The sequence below is a fragment of the Rattus norvegicus genome, chromosome 7 (assembly GCF_036323735.1).
Source record: "Rattus norvegicus strain BN/NHsdMcwi chromosome 7, GRCr8, whole genome shotgun sequence".
NCBI classification, from domain to species: domain Eukaryota; kingdom Metazoa; phylum Chordata; class Mammalia; order Rodentia; family Muridae; genus Rattus; species Rattus norvegicus.
In genome coordinates, this window is record NC_086025.1 from 11,866,163 (window position 1) to 11,879,866 (window position 13,704).

Below are 13,704 nucleotides of genomic sequence, written 5' to 3' on the forward strand. Positions count from 1 at the left end.
GGGAACAAAGAAATAGGCCAACTGTATCCACATTTTTGAGACAAGGTTTTACTTGCTAAACTGCTCAGGATCCTCTTGTGCTTCAGCCTCCTGAGAAGCCACGTCGGCTGCCTGGCTGAGTGGCTAATTCTTTGAGACGGGTTCCCATGTATGTACCTTAGGGTTGGTCTCAAACCCTCTCTGTAGGGAATCACTAGCAGCTTTTGATCCTCCTGTTCCCTGAGTGTTAAGGAATGCATTACCATGTCTGGTTTCTGTGATGCTACAATTGAACTCAGAACCTCACACATGCTAGGCAAGCACTCTACCAGCAGGGCCACATCCCTTCCCAAGTAACTAACTATATGCCTTTGTACTACCAAACAGATATTTACTGTTGAAGGACCGTAGTAACACACTCACAGTGAATGGCCACACACATTGTTCTGCCTTAGTTAACTGGGCACTTGAATAGAATTTCACTGCCTTTGTTGTTCTAGGACTTAACCATCTTTCTTGCGTGATTAACCAGTATTGCTTTTCTTTTTTCTTTTTGGTGGGTGGGGCAGGGCTGGCTACCTCCTCAGAATTCTGCTTCCTCCATCCCTCCTGAGTGTTGGGACTGTGAACCACTACACCCGGCTAACTTTATAGTTTTAAGCTCATAAAAATCAGTTCTCTGACAATACAGTTCCCAGGATCTCTCCTGAGCCCCAGCTTGGCTCTTATGACTAAGAGGCATCTAAGACTGCCCTTTTTCAAACTCCACTATGCAATCTTATCTCTAACCCCCAACTCACATCCATTTCCCAATTCTACACTCAGAAAGACATCAGTAATCACAGGAGGGTAACTTTATATTCAGTACAAATGTTTATTTTTGCAATGAGAACTGCACAAAAAAAACCCCCTTTAAGTATATAAGTGAAAAGTCTATGAATTCCCTTCTACAAATGTCTAAAGTATTTTAATACAAGTCTCAGATTCACTGACATAATTATTGGCCGAGCGACCCGTGCATACAGTACAGTGGGGGCTTGTACACACCTCTTACTCTTGTATAGGACTAAGATGTCTAGTACTGCAGGAAGGATTTGAAAATGGTCAGAGAAATTAAATAGATCCCAGTTCTAATTACAACCCAGTTAGAGGAACACCCATGAGGAAGGTGCGGAGGCCATTCAAAACTCCAGCAAGAAGGTACAGCTGAAATGATCTCCCCACCTCAGAAGTGGGGCCCAGCGTGGGGAAGTATCTCAAGAGAAGACTGTGAGGGTCGGATGTGGTAAAAGCCGCCTCAGAGGACTAAACCTGCCATTGCTCCAGCACAGTTATGTACGAATCGCCTGGAGCAGGACAGGACCTTAAGGGAAGGGAGGGAGCATTGGCTGGGTACCTGAACTGTGCCCTGTACTCTGAGGTTCGGCCTTTCTGGTTGAGGGGGGAGATACGGATTAAGAGTGCTAGAAACTTTGAGTCAACGTGTCTCTGCTTATGTAGAATTACTTATCTTACATCACAGAGACTGTTCTTGGGGGCCAGGACATGTGTGAACAAGTGGGCACAAGGTAAGGAAGCCATCTGGGGGCTTTCTCAGTGGAAATGTGTTCATGTGTAGGGATACAGAGATCCTATTTGGAGGGAACGTACATTACCTAAGAGTATGTGGTTAACCCTGAGCTTAAATCAAATTAGGAGTTAGGTAGAGGCAAGCATGGTGGGAAAAGCAGCCCCAAGCCTTTGTGAAGAAGGGACTAGGATGATCAGGACCTTCAGGAAGAATGTGGTCTGGATAAGCCAAGTTTCAGTGAGCCTCATCACCACCCAGTCCAGGCAGTTACAGGGTGTCTGGCTCCCTATTAGAACTTCAGCTTGGGGTGGGGGCACTCTGAGCCCAGGCAGCTCCTGCCCAGGAAAGGCAGGACTGGCCAATGGAGAGTAGCTGTGTCCACTGTTGGTAAATCTTACACAAAGGTGCCTGGGAACCTGGGCCTAGCCTAAACAAACTAGAATACCTAGTTGGTTCACAAAGAAATTTCAGGGAGACACCAGCATTAAAAAAGAGAGATGTGTTTATTCCATGATCAGTACAGACCAAATGCATATTCACCACATGAAAGTCAAACCAGTCAGTGACTCCAGAGTTTGGCCAACACCGAGGCACCAGCACTGTGGTGTAGACTGGGTTCTCATGGCACATGTAACCTCACCAGGGGCTCCAATTTAAAAACAAAACAAAACAAAACAAAAATGCTAATGGGAAGGAAGGAAGGCCCAGCGCACTGGTCTGACCAGGTGCGCATGGGACCTCTGCCTCAGTTTGCAGCCCACCAGGGCCTGGAGCCCTCCCCAGGCTCTCCCTTTCTTGGTAAAAACAAACAGATTTGACATTAAAAAACAAAGAAGCCAACAAACAAGGGGTAGAGGGAAAAGAAATTGCAGCTTTCTGGTTTTATAATTAAAAATAAGACTAATAAAGTTTGAAACTGAATACAAGCAGGACTTTCTGTGTGTGTGTTGGGTGGTTTGTGGGGGTTTTTTGTCTGTTTTTGTTTTTTACACCAGTTTGGTGGAGTCACCAACAAACTTCAAACAAAGATATGCCAACTATGTTCACTATACAGTACAGCCACAGTCATACACTACCCACAGCGGGGGGGGGAGGGAGCTGCCGCTCATGAGGAGACGGTCACACCATTTGGAGATAAGCAGTGCCACTGTGTCTGAGGAGAAGAGAGAGTTAAAAATAAAATAGAATTCAACAACAACAAAAAAATATATATATAGGAAAAAAAATAAAATCAGAAACACAGGTGGGAAGGACTGACTTTGGTTGGTGGCCTTACTCCCCAGGCGAGGCCTATCCACACATGTGAACAGTCACCTCTGTCCAAACTGCCATGGGCACACACACTTCCACGGCACTATTCCCTTTTGCACAAGCGAACACTTATAGAGAGCGGCTCTCAATTAAAGGCTTGTGGGGGGAGGGGAGAGGGTCTGTTCAAGGCAAAGTCAGTGCCAGCAAGGGGTGGGCCAGTGCCTTGCTGCTCCAGTCCACACAGGCTTGCCCTGGCCTCCTGGGAGTGGGCAGCGATGGCTGGGGTGTGAAGGACTCCCAATGGGTAGGACGTCACAAACGTCATGTTCTCAGGGACAGAAAATCAGTCACGGTGGCGGCAGCAACAATGTCCTGTGTATACTGTGTAGACATTTGGCGCAGAGAAGGGCCTCTGCCCCGCACGCGGGGAAGCAGGCCTCAGGTCCAGCCGGCACTTGACTCAATATACTGAGACGTGCTCTGAACTGACGTCCACTGAGCGGGTGGCATGTGGTAGGACGTCTGTCCGGCTGGCTGTAAGGCAGATGGGCTCTGCGATCCTCAGCTGCCCGTCAGGCCTGCCCCGGGCATAGCATGCAGGAGAGCCAGGCCCAGAGACATCCCTGGCTGCTGCTACTGCTTCCACTGCCGCCCCTAACACTATGGAGAGTCAACATTTTTGCCAGAAAAGTCAGAAGTCACCTGGGTGCTCTCAAAAAAGATTTTCTTCAAATATTGACAAAAGATCACTCTGGAAATTCATGTCAATTGTAGCTGCCATCTAGAGGGGGAAGAAGAAGAAGAAAGAATTGAGTTTGGGTACCCTGCTCCACCTGTTCCCCATATTGCTTACGCACAGCTGCAACCCTCCTGGACCTTTTCAAACCCAGTTGTCAGTGAGCTAACTCCTCAGACCAGGCTGGTGGAGAGCAGCAGGCCTGGGCTCACTGCCTGCCCGTCCCTCCCTAAGTCCTAGGACCTTTATCCCCAAATCTTCAAGGTGAACGGACTCCTGCCCAAAAGTTCCCACCAGGTCCCCCTACTCACTGCCTCCCTGCGCCTCCGCTCCTGTTCTCGCTTTCGGGCCAACTCCCTCTGCTGGTCCAGCATAGACTGGGGCTGGGAGCTCTGGGCCTGGGGGGCGGAGGCAGCGGCCACAGCAGCTGCCTGCTGTTGCTGCTGCTGCTGCTGCTCCTGTCTCTGCTGCTGCTGCTGCTGCTCCTGGCGCCGTCGTGCCTCCTCATGGGCTCGACGTGCCTGTTCCAGCGCATCCTCATCCTCTCGGCTCCTGGGCAGAGCGGGGCCCCAGGTCAGCCTGGAGCCCAGTATGGCCCTGGGAGCCCCAGTGCCCTGCATGGACCCCAGCCCACCTCATGCGCTCCTGCCTCAGCCGCTCCTTCTCCTTCTCTGCGTGCTCAGCCTGAGCCTTCAGGGCCTTTTCCCGCTCCTCCTTCTCCCGAGCAGCGCGGCGGAAATGCTCAAAGCTGTCGCTTGAGGACTTGGCTGTGGAGGATGGGGTGGTCGGATGCTTCTGTACCAGGCTGGCCCAGGAGCCCATGTTCTTAATTTTCAGGTCCTATGTAGGCAGAGGTCAAGGGCCAGGTGAGGAGGGCCTGCTGCCCAGCATGTGGCAGGAGGCTTATGCCCACCCACAGGACTCTCAGTGAGATGCGGATGCAGAACACGTAAGCACCTACTATCCTCACTTACCTTTTTGGGCGCCACTGGTGTTTTTGGCTCCTGTTTCTGTTTGTCCTTGTCAGGGGCCCCTGGTGGGGGTGCACTCTGCTCTGGAGGCCGGATCACAGGCCTCCCTACATCTACAGGCTTCATCTCAGGCCCTAGAGTTCATAAACAGTGTGTGAGTCTGGGCACCTGGAAGGTGTGGTTCACGGTGTGTGGGTTACAAGCCAGGTGCAGGCAGAGGACACTCACGCTGAGGCAGGTGGACTGGGGCCTTCATGTTCTCTGGGTGCTTGGGCGGCTCTGGGCGAAGTGAGGTGCTAAAAGGCTCACTGCGGATGATTGGTGAGTGAATCTTCTCCTCCTTCACTACCACCAGGGGCTGGGGCTGGACGACTGACGGTGGGCGCAGCTCCTGGGACAGCATAGGTACGGCAGCCGGTGAGGCAGGTGGGCATCCCTGGCCTCGGCCCATGACTGGCCCTGGGGGCTGTGGCTCAGCCCTGCCCTTTACCTGCTTCTTGGGCTGGACGTTTTGCTGGGGTGGAGACTGATGGGTCAGGCTCTGGAACTGTGGCATTTGAGGGGAATGTATCATAAGCGGAGAAGGGGCTTCACGAAGATGACCTAGGAGATCAGACAAGATCTGTCAGGGAGCTGGTATATAGGCCACTAGGATCTTGAGAAGAGAGTAATTAAAGGTCAGGCTGTACAAGGGATGTCACATGGTCCAAACGAGCTGAAAGAATAGAAACGTATAGTATCTGCTCTTCCTGGTAAGGATGACACGGCCTTTCTTCCTTGAGTGATGTTAGAGAGCCTGTTCAGTTATGCCCCAGGCTGGAAGCGCAGAAGCTTTTGTGTAGTCCTGAGGTGCTGAGCCTCAGATTCGACCCTTCTGCACCTCAGCATTACCCAGGGAGCTTTACTAAACACGCATCGGGACACAGTGCATCTCATGTGGATGCCAGAGCTTTTTAAACAACACCGCTCCCCTGCCCCCACCCTGTGCCCAGAAGACTCTGAAGTTAACCTGGATTATTCCTAGGTTATTCAAGGGATATCAATAAATTCTGAAAACTGAACCAGATAATCCACCTTGTTTCCCTGTAGCCTGGATGGCTCTAGAGGCAATGCGGCTGCTTAGGCTCTGGAGGGAAGGCGGGCTGCTCCCAATGCCGTTTCCTAGCTCAGTCTGCTCATCCTACAGAATGCAGGGAAACCTGGGGCTGACCTCTACCTGGGCAAAGCAAGTCCAACGGGTCCCAGGGTTCACAGTCTCCTACCTGCATCTAAACAACAGGGCTAAGGAAGCTAGGTGGCCACCTACACACCCAGCACATGTTAGAAGAATTCCAGCAAACGAAATACAGAGCAGTCAGTTCTGACACTCAGCTGTACCAATGAGGAAACTGAGTCCTTAGCACAGTGAGTCAGAGCCTCGGCCCGGGGAACTAGAGAATCTGAGTTTGATCCCATGTAGTTTGCTCTCTACTTAAATCCCAGCTAGAAAGGGGTTTTGCCACCTGTTCTATAGCTCAGCTAGCTACAATCCAGGGTAGTCCTCCAGGTTCCACTTCTAGCCACCATGAGAGTATAGGAACTCTTACTCTGACAATATCCCCTCTCCTCCTGTCTAATAGACCTATTTTGGCAGACCCAAAGAAGACCATAATATCTTATGTGGACAGACCTTTGGCTCCACTGTGGGCCAGTATCAAAGTCCAGCAGGGTGAGTTCTGTCAGATTTTCTCTTTTCTTACAATCCAGCTTATCAGGACTCCTTTGGAAGTTATCACCCTGGTTCCATTTGTCGGTAGTTCACAGGAATTATGTCTGTGACAGCCCATTGCCTGGGTCAGTGCCACCAAGAGCACCTGGTAGGCTGATCTGAACCAGAAGACTCTCTGGCCTAGTAGATCAGGGATGGTGCTGGGAATTGGCTGGGTGCCCATCTGAGTCTCGACAACTTGGTTTTTGGCCCCCAGCTGTCAGCTAAGTTTCAACTCATATGACTCCTTACAGGAGCTTAGGTGGAACCCTAAAGACTCTACACATTCAGAGGGAGGTCCTAAGTTGTTGGCCCAGGCTGCCCAAAGCTGGTTCTCTTGCCACCCGTTCACCACCTTCCTTCCAAAGGGTGAGATCAGCATAGCTAGATGGGTGGCCATGTCCAACTCTAGCTTTTCCCAGACAGAACCAACAGCTGCACTTAGCTCAGGGCACGCAACGATTTGTTTGCCACTTGGTCGTTTGTGTTACGCATAGGTGCAGTCACAGCCCTGCTTTGATAATCAATTTGCAGGCAGCTCTCAGTTCAACCCTTGGGCAAACTACATGGCGTATGTACGGTGCTGAGCCCAGGAAGCACACCCTGGCCCTCAAATGCTACTGTAAGATGTTGCTGTAAGCTTTGACTGGGACATTTTCTAGCCAGGGATGGGCAAAGCATTTTGGTTATCAACAGCTGAAAGTCAAATGTGCAATAAAAACCCCAACACACTGTTGAAGAATGGAAGTCTGCACCAGGCTAGAGACAGACATGGCTCCTGAGTGGATTCTGCCTATGAGTCCCAACCATAGTCATCTACATGGTCTAATCAATGCCGCCTGGGTCTTGCAGGGCTCAGTGCGGAGATTGGCTGTTCCCAAACTATCCTCTAATTCCCAACAGGTTTACCAAATTATCTCCTGCTTAACTCATGGTCACCTCCAGGAACCTACCCTGACCCTGAATGTGTAGATATGGTGCCTCGACTGGCTCCTGGCTTCCATTTAGAAGGAGTTAAGGTCAAGGAGGTCTTTTTCTGAACTATTTCTGCTGAGAGCAAGACAAATAACATCACAAATATAAAACAGGGGCATGATACTCCAATTACACAGTGGCCGCCAGGGTTTGGCTCTGAACCCACTGAAGCCTGAAACACAACTGACAGTGTAACAGTCTTAACAGTTGTTAGAATAAACACAAACCCAGCCCAGACTCCCCTGAATACACAAGTAGGATTACTTACCAGCTGAGTAGGGGTCTGACTTGTGGTGCCGGGGTGAAGGGTGATGCTGGATGACTTGCTGAGGCTTGGCAGGCTGTGGTGGGGGTGGCTGCTGTCCTGGGGGTGGGTGGGTGGGTTGCTGTCCTGTGGGTGGTGGGGGCTGCTGAATGTGAGCAGAGAAGGGCATGGATGGCAAGTGAACTGGTCGTGGTGGGGGCTGGTGTTGTTGCTGGGGTGGTGGCTGTGGCTGAGGAGGTGGGGGTGGTGGTGGCTGCTGCTGGAGCTGCTGTTGCTGCACAGAAGGGTGGGGTGGAGGCGGCAAAGGTGGTGGGGGTTGGGACTGCACCTTCACGGAAGGGAGTAGTGGTGTGGGAGGCTGCACCTTCTGCAGCTGCTGTAGGTACAACTGCATCTGCATGGAGGTGAGGGGTGGGGCAGGCGGCTCTTCATCCTCCAGCAGCACTTGGGGGGGCTGAGCCATAGGTGGCTGTGGGAGCAGGGGGGGCTGGGCCAAGGCAGGGGACACAGCTGGGGGTCGGGCAGGCTTTGGGGGCAGAGCAGCAGCTCGGTTGCTGGGCCGAGATGGTTGTTGGGGCAGCGCATTGTGCAAAGCTGGAATTAAAAACAAACAAAACTGACGTGAGGCTTTAGTTACTTTATGATTCTGGACTGGCTTTTTGTTCTACCCTGACCTTGTCTAGACTATAGCGACCACCTTCTCTTCTTCCTCCACTCTATCAGCTTCTACAGCAGTACAATAAAGACAGCTTTCAGAAAGCCCACAGGAGCAGATCCCTTGTCATCTTCCCTAGATTCTGTGTCCCTGCTCTTTCCTCTTGTTTTCTGCAGACCTTCAGGCCTCACTGCAGGTCTTTGCTATCTGCTCATAGACTTTCATTAGCTTGCCAAGCGGGTAAGCATCCCTGTTTCTCTCTCTCTCCCCTCTCCCTCCCATCCGTGTTGCCCAAGTCCCACAGGATTAATTATGAGAATGAGTACGTCTCCTCCATGCCCTAAACCAAGGGCTGCAGACAGATCCAATTTTTTCTGATCTAACATAATGCTTGGCCCCAAAGAACTAAACTACAATCTCCTGACACACCAGTCATGTCCCAGAGAAGCAACTGACAATCAATCACTGAAGCTAGCAGGCTGCTCAGAGTAACTGGTCACGCTGCAGTAGAACAAGGTGACAAAGGGAGAGATAGCCATGGCTCACCTGGAGGAGAGACCACAGCATGCTGGTTGAGATGGGGTGGAGTGCTGTGCTCCGGTGGCTGGGGCAGGTGAGGAGGCAGCTCTGGCTGCGGCAGGTGCAAGATGGGCTGGGTGAAGTGGCCAATAGGGTCAAAGACACTGCCTGGTAGCTGTGGTTCCAGGACGGGTACCTGGGCAGTGATGAAGGGTGGGGGCGAGGACTTCATCGCTGGGGCAGTCTGCTGTGGCATGGAGGGCGGAGGTGGTGGGGGTGGGGGCTGCTGCTGCTGCTGCTGCTGCTGCTGCTGAGGAGGTGGGGGTGGAGGAGGCTGCTGTGGAGGTGGCGGCGGCTGCTGGGGCACAGGAGCTGGGGCTGGCTGCATCTGTGGGTGGTGATGGTGATGATGCTGAGGGCAGAGAGACACCCAGGCTGACGTCAGACAGGAGACAGGCCGATGCCTGCGTCAGACTCACAGTACCCTCTCAGCAGAGGAGAGGGGCCAGCTACCACTGAAGGAGTAGATATCCCTGAAGCACATACCTTTTTCTGGTCCCTCCCAGTGTGCCCCTTCTTTTTTGACTTGGGAGCCATCTCTGCAGAGAAAAGAAAAGGTAGTGAGACTTCAAGGAAGAGATTATGAACTGGCCTTGGATGCAGAAGACAAGGACATAGGGCATTTAGGACAAGGGCTGGTAACACTGAAAATGTCTCTCAACTGGGCCATCACAGGGAGGAGGAGCAGATGTGTGGCGTATCACCTACCCACCTACCTTTCTGTAGCTTTGCTAAGGAACTGCCTGAAAAATGCCTCGGCAAGCTCCAGACCACAGGCACAAGTAAAGGGAAAGGCCCTGGCTATCTATGTCGGCATCTGAGCTCTAGAGACCTTACCACCTCCCCATGTCATGAGTCACACCTGGGATGAGAGTGTCAGCACACTCTGTATTATAACCTGCCATGCTCTGGAGTAACTCGGGATACTTGCAATGATCCCAGGTGAGACTAGCTGAGAACAAGGCTCCAGCCAAAAGTGAGGACAACTATTCAGGACCACAATGCTGAGTCGCAGTTTAGGGCCTCTGTTTACTGAGGCAGTCCTTGCCTGACAGTAAGAAGCTGAGACTGGGACTGAGAAAGATCAGTGATACTGGCTGGCATTGAGCATAACTTTGACCAGCGCCAGAGCGGGAAAGGAGAGGGACTATGAATGAGAACGCAGAAAGGGACACCTTTTGGGAGTAAGGATTGGGCTATCCTCCCCAGAATGACCAGGAACAAACAGGGCAGGTGGTCACTGCCAAGAAAATGGCACTGGCACCCTTTCTCTTCTTTGGGCAAGACAGATGTCAGTCACCCTTCTCTGGACAGTCAATGTGCACAGAAGAAGGTCCTTAAGAGGCTGAAGATCAGTGCTTAATGTGTGCAAATGTGCCTTTCTCTGTTAAGCTGGTTAAAAACCTAAGTTTATACTTCTGCCTCCACCTTAAGAGTTTATAAGCAATTTTTACCAGTTGGATACTCCAGGAGAAGGAAGGATAACACCTTGGCCAGTATTCTTGGGCTGACAAATACTACAAATGCCAATCAACCAGGTTGGAGGCTGGGCCCATGGTATAGAGCCTTTCAGATTACTGTCACTAGGCATCACTTTTGTGTCCTGGTTTTGGCCTTCCCCAAGTGCCTTGTCAGAACACCAGTTCTTGCTGTTAAGTGTTAAGGTTCATAGCTGGGTGCAGTACGCTACCAACAGAAGATGGGACCTTGTACCCTGCAAGAGCTCACCACTCCATGCAGGACTACTGACAAAACAGACACAGATCTCAGCAGCCACAAACATGTCCTCACACAAATGACAAAGGGCAGCAAGTGAGGACACCTAGCACATGAGAACCCAAGGCTGAGCCCCAAATTTGGATGCCAGAAACAGAGCTCTCATAACTCCTTGGGTCAGTAGAAGAATTTGGTAAGAGAGCTTCTTAAAAGGAAGACCTTCAAAAGGAGGTTGTTGGAAAGACTTGTAGAATCAGGGCAGGGCATTTGGCTATTTAAAATGTAGAAACAGCACTACCTAGAGACCTCACATCAAAAGGACTTGAATGACAGGGGACACACAACAGCCAGAGCGCCAGTAATTCAGTAGTGGGGGAGAGAGAGGGGCTGGAACAGCCATTGGACAATCTCCTCTATTAGCTTTTCTGGTGTCATTGTAAGAAGCATGGAGTAAGCAGGGAGATAACAAAAACGCTAGGGATATTCTTGAGGGGATCTCAGCATACAGAGAAGCCAGGAGACGAAGCTGAAACCACTGTGTCCAATGTGATTTGGAAAAGCCTTGAGGGTGGCACCCAGACGCTGAACTGAGTGGTGAGATGTCTAGGAAGGAAGTGGTGCTTGCTTCCTCTTGTCTAGTAACATTGAACATTGTTTTCCTAACTTATATAAAAGGGACAAATGGCTCCTGCCTCTCACCACCTACCTCAAGTTATGGTCTACAAGACTAGGCTTAGGACCAAGAGCAGTGGGCAGAGGAGTTCTAGGAAATATCTCAGCTGCACTGCAAAGGTCACAGGAGTATTTGGGGATTCATCTTCAGAGTGGAAGTGGAGGTTACAAGGCAGCCGGCCCTCTGGGCCCCAGTGAGACTAACTAGTGGAGCTGAAATGTGTTGTGAGGCAGTCCTATGCAGCTCCTATAGCCCAAGCCTTGTGTTGGTTACCAGTAAGAAGGCAAGACAGTCAGTGCACAGCATCATTACACAGCAGCCCCAGACACCCCCACACAAAACTCTCTAGAAAGGGTTACATGGAGATGGCCTCAAATACTGTGTGATCTTTATTCCAACACAAATTTCATCTTTACATAGGATGGTATTGTACAAAGTAAAATGATTTCTGTAAACTCTGATTAAAACACTGATTTCTTCAACCACAGCCCAGCCCCACTTGAATGAAGGAGACAGGTTTGAGGGCAGGGCAATGGAGGACAGAAGCCCTCCACTGTTGTTGCTGGCTCCCCAACAGGATCCCACAGTCAGCTGGTACACTAAGGCTTTCCAAGGGACCTCCTCCCATTGCCCAGGAACAGAAAACTACCAACAAGGAAGAGCAGGTGGGACACTGTCCTTTCTGGCTGTATTCCCGGCGTACCAAGTACAATCGGTAGTTTAAGTCTAAAGATCTTTCAAGTTCAACAGGTCCTGAGTGTTCCTGCCACACAGTAGGCCCACACAGCCAGGGCTGGGATTCAGGACAGCAAAGAGTACTAGACAGGGCAAGATGCCTATATGTGTGCACACGTGTAGACAGAGTGTTGGGAGGGGCAGGGGTGGCACATAGCCAAGATACTGTGGGAATGTAGGCCATCATTTGGTCCAAGATAGCAAAATCTTCCCAGAAAGATAATGCCAACAGCTTTCCCAACTGTCCTGTGGGAATCTCTGGGCAAGAAGCCTCCCCTTCCCCCAATTCCAGCCAAGCCAAGTTCATTGGGAATACGTCAGGCACAGGCCAAAGGGCGGCTGAAAATAGTATGTTTGGCAAAAGGAGCTGTCTTGAAACTAGATACACAGAGGATTTAGAATGGTCTCTGTGCTCAGCAGCATCATCTTGGGGTCACTGGGTATTCTAGGGAGTCTGAGACCCAAAGGCCGTCGTATCAGATCTAGGATAGCCAGTAACCCTTGAGTAAGGGAAGTCTGGAGTCTGGGAAGGGGTACAGCACCACCTAGCTTCATCTTAGCCCCAGGGAAGACAGGCTCCAAGGTGTCCGAGACAGTCCTCTCAGAAATACATAAAAGCACGTTTTAAAAGAAAAAAGGACAAAAAGAGCCCATTAAAATGGGGCTTTTTATGTCAGGCAGTTTTCTGGTGAGATGCTAGATTTGTGATCAAAAAAGGGCCAGGGCCAGATTTTAGGGAGGAAAAACATAATAAAACAACAACAACAACAACAAAAGGTCTCAACCAAACACAAAAACAGCCTATTACGGTTTGTTTCTGGAAAGGTTTGGATGATATGGCCTGTTCTTGCCTGGTCTAGCCTCAATAGCTGCTGTCATTATAGGAAGCTAAAGATGAGGATGGCCGTGATGGTGGTGGGACTTGGAGAGGCACTGTATGTAGTTCACTAGCAGCCATGTTATCTTTCTTGCCCACTTCCCAGATCCTGACCTGGCTTGGCAGTGGGGCTAATGTGCCTGCATGTCCCTCACCAGCAACCTTAAAGGGTATTTTCTCATGTGACGAGAAGACCAAAGAACTCGGGGGAATGTCCACTAGCCACTTTGACTTTTAGTACTCTGTGGGGACAGCAGAGACTGAAGGAGAATTCAGGAGGCTGTGTGTCAGCTAAAGCTGACACAGCCTCCATCTGATCAAGCCAACCAGGGTGGCCCCACACAAGAGGCCAAAATGTTCATCCTCAGGGCGAATTAGTTTTCCTGGGCTAAAGTCACTGCAAGGTCTGGAGTCTCAGAAAAAGACGGAAGGGACGGAGAGAGGAAACACACTGTGATCAGGCTGTGCACACAGAGCAGCACCACATGTATGCATAGAGGAGGACAACCATCACCCTCTAGGACATGCCACCCACCCAGAGGACCCCAGATGACCAGGGAGGCTGGGCAGGATAGCCAGGCAGTCTTTGAACAGAGAGGCCCAGGCAGCAGGCCAGGCAGGCAGCCTTCCTGAAGGTGAGACTAGGTGTGTGCTGCTGGACATGACTAATCCACCCCAGGGGATAGGCCCAGGGCTCTGAGCAATTCCATAACTTGATGGAGTCCTGTCCCTTTCACAGAAGAAAATGGACTTAAGCTATAGCTCGCTGGGAAGGAATCTGGAACTGAAGACCGTTTTATTAAGAGTCCGTGTCCAATGATTAGGCAGGACCTACATAGAGGGAGAAAGAAACCAGTGTGAGAGAATGGTGTGGAATGTACCGTTCAAGTTATAAGAACAGAAGAATTGCAGACTGAGCCAGCTTCTGTGCCCTAGTGACTGAAAGGGCACAAGAGGACCTTGTTGGAAACCAAG

At 50.8% G+C, this 13,704-nt stretch overlaps 1 protein-coding gene across 9 annotated transcripts in view; it reads right to left on the reverse strand.

The window, feature by feature from the left end:
* Positions 1 to 834: 834 nt before the first annotated feature.
* Positions 835 to 13,704, reverse strand: part of Brd4 (bromodomain containing 4) — a 79,579-nt gene continuing 66,709 nt past the window's right edge. For 4 of the 9 annotated variants that reach the window (XM_006241072.5, XM_006241073.5, XM_063263752.1 and 1 more), the window contains 8 exons: positions 9,215 to 9,267; positions 8,696 to 9,080; positions 7,498 to 8,088; positions 4,736 to 5,110; positions 4,511 to 4,641; positions 4,171 to 4,376; positions 3,848 to 4,088; positions 2,034 to 3,581 (listed from right to left, as the gene is read on the reverse strand). In XM_006241072.5, coding sequence (XP_006241134.1) covers positions 3,513 to 3,581; positions 3,848 to 4,088; positions 4,171 to 4,376; positions 4,511 to 4,641; positions 4,736 to 5,110; positions 7,498 to 8,088; positions 8,696 to 9,080; positions 9,215 to 9,267 — 2,051 coding nt within the window. In that variant the 3' untranslated portion in view covers positions 2,034 to 3,512. Of the gene's footprint in view, positions 3,582 to 3,847; positions 4,089 to 4,170; positions 4,377 to 4,510; positions 4,642 to 4,735; positions 5,111 to 7,497; positions 8,089 to 8,695; positions 9,081 to 9,214; positions 9,268 to 11,483; positions 13,561 to 13,704 lie in introns of those variants that run through there. The other 5 variants (XM_063263751.1, XM_017594916.3, NM_001100903.1 and 2 more) reach the window with 5 other exon arrangements.